Below are 17,012 nucleotides of genomic sequence, written 5' to 3'. Positions count from 1 at the left end.
CTAACTGTAAAAAATTTTGCAATTCTTGACTACTGCATTGCATTTAATGAGTTCAATATGTAGAGAGGTTTAGCAACAAATTAGTATACCAACCACAGCACATTATTACAAATAGTAAGAACAAATAATACAGGATTCTTTTCATGAAATCATTTCTGTATTCCAGACCTAGACCGGATAAGGCTAGTTAAAATAGTTTGCATGTGGGTACTGATTATGGAAGTCTAATAGGCATCTAGGTCTGTTCATATAATGGGTCATTTCTTTTTACAGAAATGGAGGTAGCAGAGTGCACTTACATCAGGACCCAAATAAAATTCCAGCTCTCATATTACACTTCCAAGTTAACCAGGGTCACTGCTGGACCTCCAATTTTATGCATCACCTGAATTATATGTCATTTCTTTTCTTCTGCTCTACTTAAAACTTTCCCAAGTTCCTTCCTTTCCCCCTTTTTACACTGGCCTTCCTTCCTTCACTCTAATCAAGAATGTCATTTTACTCCCCTTATTATCCCATAGTGGAGTCACCTCCTTCCTCCTGTATTTCATGGAAAGAAGGGACTTTTGCCTTATGTTACCTTATTTTACACCTAATATTACTTTAAAACCACATTTTTTTCTGCAGCAGTAACAGAAATTGTCATTATAATGTAAGCCATCCCTATTTCCAGGGACAGACAGGATTCCAGTCATTTCCAGAACATATTTTTCAGTTTGTCAGCCTTCACTTGTAAATGAGATGGCTCACAGTTACACAATGTGGACTTGTTTAACAGAGCTGAAAATTCATCTTGGATATCAAATCTGCTGCTTCAGACAAAACCTGAAATTCATCAGAATTATACCATCATGTTCTAGGGAAAGTACAATACCCCATACCAGATGTAATTTGTATTTGACTAACGCAACAGGAAGGATATCTTATCCTGCAGACCAACAGCATTATCTGTTTCAACCCTCCTTACACCTCAATTTCTGAATTTCCTGCATATTATAGGCAATAAAAAAGAATATTTCTGTTCCACTAAAGATGAGATTTATAAAGGAAAAAAAAAAAAGTGAATTTTTAATGTCTAAACATAGACCTCCAAATCCTGAGGTTAGAATAGTCATGTAATAAAATATAATAAACATTAAAACCGGCTGAAAAAACAACAAATCTACTTTAAAAATGTTCTTCAGAGTATTCCCTGGCATGCAGATTTATCAATAAAATATTAACATTTGATTATAGAATTAATTAAAATACATTGACATCACTCATTTTTTCCTGACCATAATGAAGTAAAACCATTACATTACAGAATTTGAATTTCATTACAGAAGACAAGCCAGACAAAAAAAAAGAGAGGGAAAACACAGGTATTAAGTCCAATAACTACAGCAAGAAAGTCAAACAACTCAATGACTTTTTGCCACTAGAAGAACCCAAAGAATTTTGTAACACTATTGAAAATTGGCTCTGTTGAATCAGCTCCAGTTACATTCTGGTCTGAATTTTTCTGAGCATGCAGAACTTTCACCACTGTTGTACAGAGCACATATGAATTAGCCTATTAATTTATTTCTGAGGTAAAATTCTTGACTGTAAACAGCTATCTGATAAAAAAAGTGTGAAGTGCTACTTGCATGTAGCAGCCCAGGCACTCCTTCAGTTAAGAATGACTCCTAGGAACCTCCTTAAAAAATTGTGTTTGAAACATCATTAGGAAAATAGTGTTACATTAGTGTTATAAAATTAATTTTTGTCAGGTACTGCTGGTAAACATCTCACACCACTTCTGGTTAGAAATTATCAATTTTGCTTTGTTTTTCTTTTCCAGCTGCACATTGGCTTTTGTATATCCCAGTAAATAGCAATTACACAACAGAATGAAACACAGTCTATTTCTAGCCACATTTTCATGAAGCAAGGAAATTCTGGACCCAAAAACACAGCCCCCTAAAAATATTAATGTGCATTACTAGAATATGAAATATTCTTTGCCATTGGTACAGCAACAGTTAAGCAAGTCCTTTTTCTCTGACATGTTCTTACCCTTATCATGTATGTATGTTAATATACAAGAACAGCAGTTGCATTTAATATTCAAGCTTTGTTTTACCAATCAGAAGCGAGGTTTAAGCTCTCTCAGAGGTGGATACTGCTGCCCATTTCTATAGAATCCAAACACTCCCTACATAAAGTCAGCAAAACCCGAAAAGTTCCTGATGCCTTCCAAAGAGAAAGGTAGGAAGACAAGCAGCAGTAAACATATGAGAAAGAAATCCTGGCTAGGCAACAAAGATGATGAAAAAATATTTAGCCCTCAAATCTGGGTTGTTATTCATTAGAAACACTGAGCAGACTGGTACTCACAGGTATACAATACTCCACCATTGGATAATGCAATTTATGGCCCTTTGCCGTGCGGCCAGAAAAGAAACAGCTCTGACAGACATCATAGTTGAAATGTTTTAAGCTCCGGTACCTGTGGGGACATTAAACAAAGTGATTAGAGGTTTACTTCTAATTAAGCCTCACAAAGCAAATTACTCTCTGAAATCGGTCACCTGCTGTTCCGCAGCAGCTACACAAGGACACAGTGAGTTTGCTGGGATTAGCTGAGCAAGAACTTTGAAGTGTGTGAGTGTGCACAACCAAAGCACGGCCAACACTCACCACGGCTGCAGGCCCAGGGACAGCAGTGCCACTGCAGCAGCTGCAGGGGACACAGGAAACCTGCAGCCCTCTTAGTCCACAGAACCTTCCTACACTACAAACCTCACTGAGTATTTAAAAGTTCCTGTCTCCATATCAATATAGAGAGCCATTGTCAATCACCTGCTGTCCAAGCAGCTTTGATACTGAAAGCCCTACAAGCATCAGCTTCATTGATGGACTGGGAAGAATTTATAATTTAAAAGTTTTTACTGACTTTAAACTACATTGCTTAGTTTTTCTTTTCCTGTTTGTCATGGATTGACACTGGCACAGTGCCAGTGCCCCCATGAAAGGTACTATTAATTTGTTATCTCAAAAAAACTTATATAAAGCAGATTGGTTTATTTCAGTTTTTATACTCAACAGTTAAATTAAAAGTTTGTAAATAATTTTGAAGCTCAGAAACTCGACACACATTTCAGAAAATTAAATTCGCAAGAATTCATTAATTGTAAGAATAATTTAAAATTCAGTTAAAAATATACAGTGATTTGTTTACTTTTAGTTTAGATTTTTAAGAGAGTGTATGTATAAATAGGCTAACAAACTTCTACAGTATCCCTTGTACTAAATGTAATCACCAGGAACATGATTTATTGATTTATTTACTTAGACTAAATCAACAGTTCCGTTCCAGATTGCACCCACTGTTTCCATGCTATGGTTGTTCTGACTGGATGAGGTTATATCATTTGTATGAAACTAAAATGAGCTAACTGAACCAAACTGAATAGCTATTGAATAGTTAAAGTTTAAATTAAATTGCTTCCTGAGAGCAGTTTTCAGTACCCATCCACATTTTTCCCCTGTTGAGTTTTATGTTTTGTTTTGCAAGAGAATATGTCTATAAATGTAAAAGTTCACTTTAAAAGATGCTGATCCAACTTGTTTATAATCTCTTCTCAGAGCCAGTGCATTAAATGGCTACATTTACCTTCTGCTAAGATGCTAGATGCTTTTCCTGTTGCAGATCTCTAGCTTCATTGTAGAAATTATTTAAAATGACCCATTCTAAATGGGTCTTTGTCCTCTTTTCTGTCTCTCTGCCCTCCTACACATAGTACAACTTAGACAATTATAACATAGCTGAGCCAGAGCTTTGTCACCCTATGCTTCCTCAAACAATAACAAAGACAGGAACACAGAAAATTTAATCTCCTCTTAACACAGGCAACAAAGTTTGATCAGATTATTACTTTTGCAAATACTCACATACCTACATTTATAATGAAAACAAAAAAGAGAGTTGCTAGCTCAATCCCATAAGATTGACTAAAGCCAGCATTCCTGAAACTACACAAGATGAATCTGACCTCAGGATTCATATAATTATCCTCTAAAATAACAGAAAGTTGGAGAACAGAAAGCACGATGAACAAAAATTCCTCATCCGCCTAAATAACTAAAGAAAAATCTTAGACGCACTTACATGATTCACTGCTTTATATTTTCCTAGAGAATACATTAGACTCCATGACCACACTAGAGGAAAAAGCCAGTTATGCTTACCTCTAGCCTCTACTGCGCATTTTGGGGATGGGAGTTGCATCACTTTATACACTGCAGCAATCCATTTACAAATGCATGTTAGTCATAGCAGTACTTACTAAGGGTACCAACTACAGTTTAGGAGAATAACATGGAGAATATTCCCCATGTAACATTTTCTTTTAGAATTCATGCCCTCTAGGGACATATACAGGGACTTTGCAAGTCTCATCACAGCAAGGTATCAGTGTTTAAGGAAGGAAAGATTGATGTTGAAGGGTATTTTATACTGCCTGGCATAAGTTAATTTCCCAAGCCTTATGAAGGAGAGCAGACAGACAGTCCATGTTTTTTCTTACAGATCACATCCTTTTATCTTGTGCTTACAGAACACAGGGGGTGCATTCATACTTCATTTGCTATTTCTTGGATCCACCAATCCAAAACCATCTGATGACAACCCACCCTGTGCCTCTGTCAGCCACAGGACCACTGGGTATCTAACCATGGCACTGCATGAGCCAGAGCTGCACTGGCTCAGGCCACACTGTGGCCTCACCATGGGTGACAGATCCCATCTTAAACAAGGAAAACAGTGGAAAAAGAGACAGGAAAAACTTCATTTGTTGCAAGTCTTAAAAATGTGGATATTTTCAGAGAAATGTTGCACCTCTAACACTTCTCCTCTTACCTAAATCCAACAATTGGACACTCCTTACAGATGTTGCACTTGGCCTGATGTTTTGCTGTTTCTGCAGCTGCCACACGGTGTAGAACTGGTAACCACACCATAGACTGTGGTTCTAACCGCATCCAATCTATGAATTGCTTTACAGTTATTTCTGGCTTATTGTTGTTCTGTGGAGAGAAAAAACCCACATCCAAATTAAAAAAAAAAAAAACCAACCAAAAAAACAACATCAAAACAAAACAATAGACACCCATAAGCAGATTTTCCTTAGAATTCTATGGAAAAAAGACCCCAAAAACCTGACTGAATTCTTTCCATGACCGTTTATTCCAAAACCATTTACAGGCTATAAGAAATAACCTCAATGAAAATGAATATAAAGAAAACAAGTTAAGTCAGTAAGCCTTTAGAAGACTAAACAGCTGTGATAGAGTGGACAGATGGTAAGAAACATGGAGGACATAGTACAGAAGTAACAGACTGTAAAGAAAAGCTGTCTTTCAACTGAAAGGACTTGAAAAGTAAGTGAGCATACTCTGCAGTTCAGACATACTGAAGACATGGTTATCTTCTGAGCTAAGATTGATGACAAAATGCTATAAGTCAGTAGTGTTTGCATGTGTGTACTGATTGCCCCAAGACACGTCAATTTTTTGTGTTCTAAGCCCAGAGTGTTCTTTCTAGTTAGCCCATTAAACATAACACATACACACAATAAACAAACAAACAGGCAAAGAACAAGAAAGGAATCTGCCATTTATAGCCAGTCACAGCAAGAATATATCACAGCTAATGTATTAACATGATTGTTTTAAGAAGCAAGCAAACACACTTCCACATTTTCTTTAAGTTATAACCACCAGAGGAGCCTAGCTACAAAGGTATTGTATTCATCAACTTTGTCAGCAATAACAAAAGAGCTCAATATTTCTGAGCTCAATATTGTTCTGAAGCAATAAAATAAAGCTTTAAATGAAAGTTATTCTTAAATGGTAACACAAGATGGAAAGCTTCTTAACCTATTCATGGTCCGAGTTTCTTCATCACCAAAAAAATACATTTTCACTGGGCTGAGATAACTGACATGCAGCTGCACATTTTCTCTATGTTCTCCTAACCAGGGATTGAACTTGAACTACTCCTGTGAGATGAGGGATTGCAACCTCATTATCACTATAATTGTAATAATACATCAAATATTTAAATACTGTCTTGCTGGTACCCCCCACCCATAATTGAATAGCATGGGAGATGGGGTAGATCCTTGAGGGACATAAAGGTCATTCTTCTGTCATACACAAAGTCTGTGAATAATAAATGAAATTTATTTCAGTATGACTTAACCACTCAAAGCCAGTGACAGATAAGTCAAGCACCATCCCTTATTGTCTGAAGCAGCAATGTTAAAACATCAGGGGAAACTTTACATGGTTAATTGGTCAAACTAAGTTCCGTAAGTATCTATAAAACTATTCATGACCTGGACAAACACTCTTCCAATCCTAATTGCCTGAGTCCAGAAATGAATCTGATCATTCTGGAAAAAAGCCAGCACAACTGCATTTTTCAAAGAACAAAATGTAGAAAAATGTAGACAAAAATGCAGAAATATCTGTGAAAGAATGGCAAAAGAAAATCCTCTGAAAGTTCACTAAAATCTTTAATGTTTGTCCATGCTCTATTCAATAAAATCAGAAATATCCAAGTCAGTAATTTTATATAAGCCATTATATAAAGGTGTATTTTTAATCCATATATAGTTTCTGACAATGCTCAAATCAGCTGCTTTCATATAAATAAGGCACTGAAGCAATATGGCTATCACTAGCAAACATTTGGAGCCTTAGGCATCCTTGAAAAAGTCAGTTAGTTGTGTTCCATTACAACATTCTGTTTTTAATTCTCATCTTCTTTAAACAGACAGACACTCCTTGCAGCCTCATTAACCCCCTGCATGTAGTGTGGAGCTTCACAGCAGGCTGCAAGAGCTTTATTCCATGTTCTGATCTGCTGCCTAAAGGCTTGCAATATAAAAAAGACTGTGCTTGAAGTTTCATGCAATTGCAAAGTCTTTTGTCAGTAACATAATGCTAAATAATTTCCTCATGCACAAGGTCAAAAGTTACTATCAACATAATTTTCTTGTTCTGTTGAGATCATACCTTATTCCAGCTGGAAAAAGCATATTGTTCTCACAGTATCAGGTTGCTTTGAACAATGCAAAGCAGGACAATTGGCTGCTACAAATTTTTTCAACAGCTTTTAGAGCCACAAACACTGTCAGAATCATGAAGATTTATATATTCTTTTGGCTAAACAAAGTCTGTTTGAACCTCTCCTAAACCATAAACCATCTTTCCCAGCTGCATTTTCACACGAATTTCCCATACTTATTTGCAGGAGCATATTCATTTCTGTTCAAAACACAGCAGATGTTTTTTATACTCCTCTCTTCTTTTTACATCAGCACGTATAAGTGAATCTGTAAACTTAAGAGAGAGTTTGGTTTTATTTTGTTCTTCACATTAAGGTCTTTATCTTACCTGCTGGAAGCAACTGCGCACACTGGGTTCAATGTTACTGCCACCAAAGGCTGCCACTTCCCCAAGCTGTCGCGGGATCTGGATAGCATCGTGAAGCAGAAGGCCCAGCTGCCTCTGGTCACACATTTCTGTAGGGCCTGCCACCTCCTTGAAGAGGTCTGCAACATCAATAAAAGACACCATCTCATTCCATTTCCATGTACACCTCCTTTCATTCAGTAATGCTGCAGCTCGAGCTTTTAATTTCTGTACTATTGTCATTGTCATTATTACAAATAGTCACTGTCCCATTTACAAGAGTTTGTCTTCATCTAATCTTGATTCATAACCATTCAAATGAGAAAAATAAGGCCAAATAAATGAAGCTAAATGGCTTCTTATGGCACATAGTGGACAAGAAGGTAATTTGAGAAAGCACAGCTTCACCAGCAAAAATTCCTGCCTGACATACCTAATGACCCTCCAAGATAGAGTGACTACATTATTGGACAGGAGCATGACTATAGATGTCGCCACTCTGGACTTCTATATGGCTTTTGACACAGTCCCCCACAACATCCTTGACTCTAAATTCGAGAGATGGGTTCCATTGGTGGACTGTTAGGTGGATAAGGAATTGGTTGGATGTGGCCAACAACAGGGTAGTGACCAACAGCTCAGAGTCCCGATGGACAACAATGAGTGAAGAGTGATGTCCCTGAAGGGCCCGTACTGGGACAAGTGTTATTTAATATTTTCATTAATAAAACAGATGAAGGGATCAAGTGCACCCTCAGCAGGTTTGCAAGTGACACTAAGCCAAGTGGTGTGGCTGACATACCTGGAGAATGGGATGCCATCCACACCTGGACAACCTGGGAACCTCATGGGGTTCAACAAGGCCAAGTGCAAGGTGCTGCACCTGGGTCAGGGCAACCCCAGTATCAGTTCAGCCTGGGGGACAAAGGGACTGAGGGCAGCCCTGTGGAGAAGGACTTGGAGGTGCTGGTAGATGAAAAGCTGGACAGCCCAGAAACCAACCATATCCTGGGCTGCATCAGAAGCAGTACGGCCAGCAGATTGAGGGGAGTGATTCTGCACACTCTGCTCTTGTGAGACCCCATGTAGAGTCCAGTTCTAGGGTCCCCAGCACAGGAAAGACATGGAGCTGTTAGAGCAGATCCAGAAAAAAGGCTAAAGAACTCATCATAGGAGAGATGTTCCATCACTGTGAAGAAAGGCTGAGAGAGTTAGGATTCTTAAATCTCAAGACTCCAGGGAGACCTTATTGTGGCCTTTCGGTACTCAAAGGGGCCTTATAAGAAAGCTGGGAACACCGCTTTTAACAGGGCCTGTTGCAATAGGACAAACAGTAATAGTTCTAAAACTAAAAAGGTAGATTTAGATTAGTTATTAAGAATCAAATTTTTTACAATGAGGGTACCAAAACAGTAGAACAAGTTGCCCAGAGAGGTGGTAGATGTTCTATCCCTGGAAACATTCAAAGCCAGATTGGACATGGCTCTGAGCAATCCGATCCAGCTGAAGATGACCCTGCTCATTGCAAGGTAGTTGGTCTAGATAACCTTTTAAAGCCCCTTCCAAACCAAATTATTCTATGACCCCATGAAGAATGAAATAATATTTCAGATATCTACATCTTATGTTAAAAAACTATGTCATGCTTCAGTTGGTTGGGGACAGAAGTACAATTACTCTGAACTGAGACTGAAAGTTACCACAAGTCACAACTGGCCATGTGGAATAGCTTAAAGCAAGAACAGCAGCCAGAAAGACAACCTGAGTTAAACAATAATCACATTTTCTTCCTGGATAACCATGTCTGCTTCCATGTACTTTTCCTCCACTGATTCCATTTTCCTAAGGCAGGTGTCAAGCCCTGCAGTGTAAACGGATGAACCAGGATGACTGCAACAACAGAAAAAATTGATGCTGAAAGGGATCAAGAAAATTTTTCCAGATACGAGCACTGGGAAGGAAGATAGTGTTTGTACCTACACTCACAGTAAAGCACTGAGTTAAAAGGCCTGTCAGCAGTACAGTTGTTATTTCTCATGTGCTTTCTTAGCATGTTTCTTTGATGGGACAATTTTAATTGTTAAAATGCTCAGCTAAAAATGTTAATGCTTCTGCCAACAATTTTGATTTATGAACTCTGTAGCTGTGTACATTAGCACTCAGTCAAGAGATTAATCTTTCCTGAAAACATCTTAAATGCTGAGTTTATCTAAGAAATATTTTTTAGTTCTGTGATTTGTACAAATTACAGAAGAAGCAGAATGAAATTATTACGTTCATTCCAGCCGGTTTTTACCATGTCCTTTTGCACTCAATGGCTGGCTTGGATTAAAGCCCCAAGTAATCTTAAAAGAAAAAGAATCCATCTATATTATGCCCTTCCTTTTTCATGTTTCCCATCAGAACAACCACCAATAAATTAGAATAAATGTAATTTGAAAATTCAGTCTGACTGCACTTCTGACCAAGAAAAAGACAACCTTTGTTCAGAAACACTCATGAGTAACTCTTATTACACGGTCTAAATCATTTTGCCCTTCATTTGGAGCAATTGGCAAGCTTTGTCAGTGTGCTTCAGACAGTCTGGGCACAGATTTTTCTTCTCAAAGGAGGTAGAAGCAGAAGAAAGGATCTTCACCAAAAAAAAATCCAGACGACTGAACTTTCAGATTTTATTGTATTTTTCTCACCCTTTTTTGCCTAGTCAAACAGCAGCTACAGCATCTTCCCATTCAGTGTTGCCAAAAAAAAAAACCAAGACAGACAAAATTAGGGGACAGAATCAGTGCTGCCCAGCTGCAGGCTCCTCTTGGCAATCCCAGATCCTGGCTATCTTCTTCCACTGAGGATGGAACAGTTTTTCAATTTCTAAGAGTCAGTTTTAAAAAAACTGATAGTATATTAAAAGGAAAAAAAAGAAAAAAATTGTCTTATTCTTTCAGTTTGCACCAGTCTGCAGTGAAAACAGACCATTAAAGAAGAATAATTCATTAGCTGCTGGAGCTGGGAGGCAGTCATTTCCTAAGCCCTAAAACTACAGTTGACTGTGGAGCTGGTAAATAGAGGAAAAATATGTGACAGGAGATGGAACAGTGATTAGCTAAGAGGAAAACAGCAAATGCCTCTGAAGAGCTCAAACTCCTCCAAATAATTTGTTTCTTAACATTGGCAGCTGTGCCACAACCAAAGACCGTCCAGGTGCAAGGAGTTCATGGATGGCACCCTCTTTTCCCAAACCCCTCAATGCCTTCAATGTGGCACAGAGGAGGAGAAGCTCCAAAACTGAAGGCATGGAAAATGAGAATGCTCTTGTTATCTGGCCTACCTACTCCAAATAACCCATGAGCAAAGGAGGAAACCCATTCCCTGGGAAAGGAGGCATGGTAAGAACATCTCTCAAATGAGAGATGGAGGACAGCTTGTTTTAGCTCTGACAGGGAGCACCCAGGCACCCTAATCACCACCAGTGGGAAAGAGACTCCATATATCACACACCAGCAATCTCAAAAGCCACAAAAATCCTCAAAAGCCTCTTTTAAATGAAATTTGTTTACATGTACATACACACTAAAGGAGTTTCAACACAAAATACATTGACATAAAGGTTAAACTGTATAGGGAACTCTACCAAAGTACAAGAAGAATAACTGAGGAAGTAGAGATAAGATTATTCAGATCTGAGTTGTATGGAAAAACCAGAAACCAGGAAAAGAGACATCAGTTAAATAAATTCAATCTCACACTAGTATTTTGAGGATTACAGCCAGTGGGATTCTCTAACTTAGCTGGACAACCTGAAAAAAATTTACTTAATGGTTGATAAAGGGATACTTGAAAATATTGAAAAGTTTATTGAATTCCTATCAAAAGGATAATAAGCTAGTTTGTAGAAAGATGTCCACAACCCACATTTTATGTTGCATTGTCACAAACAGAATGCACATTCTAAGTTTTTCTTTTTGTTTAAAGTTAGTTCCGAATTATTTGAAAATTTACTACATAAACATAACAGTAAAAAAAAACACCCCACCAAATTCCAAGGATCTTGCACATCACTTGAAAACAGAACTGCTTAGAAGGTGAGATTTATTAAGTAGCCCTTCTTTTTCATCTCAAATCAAAACCATTTTACACATTAAATTATAAGACCCAAAAGCTACACTAAAAAACTAAACAACTCCATATGGGTTTTTCTCTGTTTCTGCTGCCAGTTTGGGCTTTGGGTATTAGAAACAAGTGTAGAGTGAAGTACACACAAATGCATTCTTCTGTAGCTCACAAGTGACCCTCCTTGTCAATAGAGACAAGAATTAATGAGACTTTTTTAATTAAAGATCCATTCTCATATCAACCTTAAAGTCTAGAATCTTAAAAAGAAGCTTAATTAAATTTAAAAAAAACCACAAAAATTTCTCTGTCAAAACATATTTTAAAAACGTGTCAAATGAAAAGATCTTACCTATACTGGAAATGAACATACAGTCTCTAGGAAGGCTGAACACTTCAGCAGCAAACATTCAGGTCGAGTTTTACAAAATAATTAAGGGTTCAGCCAAAAGTTTTTAAAACAGAAATTTTGCTTATTTTACCACCAACTACTCTACGAAGAGTTTGCCTCTCCAAGGCTAGCAGATTTTTGGCACAGTCTGTGTGCTGTGCTGAGGGCTCTAACCACAACCATCCAATGGCTGTCACTCTCAGAGCAGCCTGCGACTGCTATCACCTCAGAAATGCTTGGAAGAAACAGCCAGAAGGAGAAGCAAATGCCAGGAGTTGGTTCAAGAAAGGGAAAAACAATAAAGCAGGTAATTAGTATTAAGCATCCCATGTTTGAAGGTCCTGGTTTTTTTTCCAAGTGACTGACTTTCTTGAAAATACTCAGGAATTCCATTACAATTTTCACTCAAGGACTGAAAACTCAGTAGATGCGATAAAATTTCTCTCAACAAGAGATGATTAGTAGGGTATGACAAAAATCAAAAGAACCAAAAGAGCTCATATCAAAGATGAGTCTGCAACAGCTCGTGCCAGAGGACCCCAAAACACCGACTTCAAAGTCACTGCAAACCAAGAACAGTACCTGACACACTTCCTTTGTTAGCAAAATTTCTTTTGGATTGAAGGGCTCTTCTGTGACAATTTTAAGTTCATAAGGACAATAAAGCTAACAAAGATATCAAAGCCTGGCACATTGATCAGAGCTGAAGTTACAACAAAAAGGATGCATTATCTAACTATTAATTCTGTACTTCAAGAATGAGAGCAACTGCTTTAATTTCAGATGTATTTCAGGTTGAAGTTACAATCACTAGGTACAAAAGTTTTCTGAGACTTATTCTCTACTAATTTTTTAGGACTTCTCACAGCATCCTTCAGAGTAAAAGTCCATCTTGTTGACATAAATTATGCAAAATCTGTACCCATCATCAGCTGCCATTTTAATTTTATTACTAAACACAAAACAACACAAATATGAAGCTGACCTAATAATTTCCTTATTCTGCTTCAGTGCCTGTATTTGGCAACTGTAAACTAATGTATTACCAATAGCAATTTAATGGGAGTATTCTCAGGCTGTGGGTGATAAACTGAGAACCGTAGGAAAAGACGGCTTTAAAGAAACTCTGAAACCTAACTCCTACACTTTATGAAAGCTTTTTATTTCACACAGAACAACAGATTACCTTCTGAATTGTCATTATGGAGCAAAGGTATGTCCGTCAAGCTCTTTTTTAGTTATGGAATACTTCACATATACTTCACACACATGTCAATGACAGAAGGAAACTAAACACCCCAAAGTCTCAGTATGTCATTCAGATGTCAAAATATGTCCCAATGCATAAAACATGTCTACTTTTGTTCAATATTAATAACTAAGTTTACAAGATTGCTTACAAATGCTCTTTAGGAAAGCAGAAAGGTTTTTGCAGAGCTCCAAAGGTACATGGAGCAAATTCAGTCTCTCTATAATTTTTTTCATGAGTTTCCAAAATATGTCAAGAAACTACTGTAAAGAACAGCAAATTTAAGATTATGTTCATAATATGTAAATGTGCATCATCTAGAATGCTCTATATAGTGCCTAATCTTCTTTTCTGTATTTGTCAGGGCTTTCTTTCCACAGTGTTACTCAATTCTCTTCTGGTCCTACATTTATTTTTGTGAAATATTTATATTATTCAGTATTTCTCAAGCTTATGAGATTATTAAAATCAACGTATTTTAGACTTTCATTGTGCAATTCTGGCAGAAAGCACATATACTGGAAAGCCATTTTTAGAGTTCAGATAGACCACTAAATACAATGGCAGGATTTTGATGTATTTCTTTGCTTTATCAGCCACATCAATCGGATGCAACCAGCACTAACTTGCTTTTTCCCTAAACAAAACATATACACATACAAGAGAGAACATAATCAAATATAATACTTCTCTATCTTCCACAAAGCTATATTCTCCTTTTCTTTTGGGGACTGCAGTACTGTGACTTCTGACGATTCAGAATGGACAGCAATACTTTCCAGTCAAGATATAAATCATACTTTAACCATTGCCACTGATGATAATGAAAAGAATTCTCTTTTACTTACTCAAAAGAAAACTACCTTGCACCAGGCATGAGAAATGTTTTACTACAAATTTTGCTAGGTGCTTTGTCATTGTACATGACTTAATTACATAAAGTATTTTGTAAAAGAAATTCTTCCTTACATCTGTACTTCTCTTCCAGAAGGCCTTTAGAAAGAGACATCAAGCCAATTTTCAGGGACTGCACTCGAATTTTTCCAGTTCGGCCACTGAAATTATAAAGACAAGACAATTTAATACAGTTTTATTTTATTCCAACTCAAGTCTATTGTATAATATAAAGACATTGGAGAGCTATATTTCAAACATACTTCAGATCTCAAAAAAACCATTAACACTAAAAATCACATTAAGAATTCTTCCCTTATAAAAGCTCAGCTTGCCTTCCAAGTGGTTTTACATGTGAAAACAGTTTATATTACTACAAAAGAACAGACATTTAGCTCTGCAAAGTTCTGAAAGTAATTTATTAATGTGATACACACAGGAAAAAAAATACATGAGCACACAGCAGGAAGGCCTATTACTCAGTGCGAAACACAAGGACTGTAAGATGAAACCAAGTTTTGACATCACAGTAACTAAATCCCTTTTTCCTTTTTTTTTTTGTTTTGTTTTATGTTTAAAATATTCTGACATACACAATTTTGGGACATAAAGAGGCAATCACATGCACTAATTCAATGATTTGGAGCTGTCATTCTTTTTAAGCAATGTCACTTCAAGTTCATCTTGTCCAGCATGACAAAAAGTATCTCCAAACCTGAAAAGCAACTTGAGAACAGACAAGTAGGTACCAAAGCAAGTAATGTTAAGCTGCAGGGCAAATGCTGTTCAAAAAGATACTAAAACAACAAAGTCAGCATACAGGGAAAAGGACAATTTTGAAGTTCAGAAGATCAATGCAGAAACATATTCTTTAAAATTCTTTCTTCTTTCAAACATGAAAAAAACATGACACAATTTGTCTTTATATGAGATGTGGCAAAAAAAAAAATCTAAAAAATAGTTAAACTCTATATATTACACACATAAGGTTAACTGAGTCTTTCACCAACAAGTGAGATAACACTAAATTAATTATCACCTGAAACCTTACTTTGGTTCTTTCTGCCACACAGAAGTTATATACACTTTAATTACTTCTGAAGTGGTTGTTACATATCTCTTTCTATCCTATCCATTAAGCATATGGTCTGCTGTCTGATTTACTTCACAAGTGTTGTGCTGAATACAAAATTATTCATTTACTCCTGGGTTCTTGATAGATTAGTTAAGCAACTTACAAATATTAATGCATTTGTCTTCACAACATCATCTAATCTAGTAACACTAGACAGCAGTATCTTCATTTCATAAAACAGAACAGAGGTACAGAGAAATTATTGCCAAATTAATCAAAAACATCTATTACTTTAACTGCCTAGTTGGAAAATCAGGACCCAATTTTCCAGAATGTTATAAAAGTGCCACCTTTTTATATATTCAAGCTTAGCTTCAAATTACCTCTTTCAATCACAGACACTACATCATTCTGGCATACCTTGCCATCTAAGTGGCTCATTTTACACCCTGATAAAGTTATTTTCCTATTCCTTCCTGTGTATGGTTGTTTGTGCTTTAAATTTATAGTCATCAGAAAAAAAGTGAACATTCATTTGGGTTTAGTTTAACTCAGGACTGACCACATCATTTGTTTATTAAAGACAAAGTGAGACTTTGCAGCTAAAAGACCAAGACACAAATCTCAAGGCTTCAAGCTTCTCCTGATTCCAGGAGATTTCTGCATGATCTTTGAAAAACTTCCTTCACACAAAGAGCATTTTCTCAATAAATTACCTAAATAATTACAAAACCGGCAGTATTACATTTTTCAAAAGAGTAACATATTCACCCCTAGTCTCTTTCTTGGAAACAGATAAATATTAGCACTGTAATGTCTTATATACAATAAAAAAACCCAGCACACCAAAACCAAATACCACACACGGTCCCTCTCTCCCCACAAACCCATAGACATTGTGGTCCTGACATTTCCAGGCCAATGATTTAAGGTTTTCCCATCTTAGTGGCCACAAAACCACTGAGATCAGGAGGGGCCTCCAGATAACAATGCCCCTGCTCAGTCAGGTAGAACAGGTTTCCCTGGATCATATCCAGTCACTTCAGTATCTTCAAGGATGGAGACTGAAGAGCTTTTCTGAGTAACCTGTGGCACTGTTTGATCACTCTTACACTAAAAACATCTTCTCATATGCTTAAGCAAAATTTCCTGTGTTCCAAGTTGTGCCTGCTGTGTCTTGTCCTGTCACTGCAAACCACTGAAAACAGCCTGGCTCCATCTTCTCTTCTGCTCCCATTGGGTATTTATGCATATTGATAAGATCCCCCTGAAACTTTTCCTCCCTCAGCCTCTACTGATACATCAGTTACTCCAAGTCCTTAATTGTCTTCATGGTACTTCACTGGACTCATGCCAATTTATCCATGTTACTTTCTTCCTGAAGGAGCCCAGAACTGGACCCAGGACTCCAGATGTGTCTCACCCATGATGAGTAGAAGTGCAGGATCACCTCCCTTAACCTGTTGGGAGACTATTAGGCTACTTTGCCACTATTAGGCTACTTTGCCACAAGCCTGTTGTGCAAGGTGCTTCTGAATGGCAGCATAATCATCTAATTGTCCTACGTGTACAAAACCTCATAGTGGGAAGATTCCAGAAACTTTTTAATTTCTGAATTCATAAAAATTTATGGGTCATATTTGCCACAAATGTCAGCACACTATTCAGACAATATAGCAATACAAGCATGCTTATCATTACAAAATCAATTGATAAGGCCACTTTAAACAGCTCAGATATTTTTTTGCTCTGATCTGATGAAGGGGAGCCTGAATCTATTCCTTTCTCTAAATAACTTCCTAACACAGAGTTAGGATCCAAAACTTCTTGACAGGCAAACACAGTCTATA

The 17,012-nt window shown here is 37.1% G+C and overlaps 1 protein-coding gene across 2 annotated transcripts in view; it reads right to left on the bottom strand.

Moving 5' to 3' along the window:
• The window catches only part of LOC121354808 (utrophin-like), a 256,297-nt gene that overhangs the window by 32,036 nt on the left and 207,249 nt on the right, over window positions 1-17,012 (bottom strand). For both annotated transcript variants that reach the window (XM_041469722.1, XM_041469723.1), the window contains exons 50-53: window positions 14,163-14,248; window positions 7,429-7,586; window positions 4,886-5,052; window positions 2,362-2,473 (exon numbers count right to left, since the gene is read on the bottom strand). In XM_041469722.1, the coding sequence (XP_041325656.1) occupies window positions 2,362-2,473; window positions 4,886-5,052; window positions 7,429-7,586; window positions 14,163-14,248 (523 nt within the window). The remainder of the gene's footprint in view (window positions 1-2,361; window positions 2,474-4,885; window positions 5,053-7,428; window positions 7,587-14,162; window positions 14,249-17,012) is intronic.

Source organism: Pyrgilauda ruficollis, unplaced genomic scaffold (assembly GCF_017590135.1).
Source record: "Pyrgilauda ruficollis isolate IOZ18807 unplaced genomic scaffold, ASM1759013v1 scaffold24, whole genome shotgun sequence".
Classification (NCBI taxonomy): Eukaryota; Metazoa; Chordata; class Aves; order Passeriformes; family Passeridae; genus Pyrgilauda; species Pyrgilauda ruficollis.
This window is presented reverse-complemented; position numbering and strand designations above follow the sequence as displayed.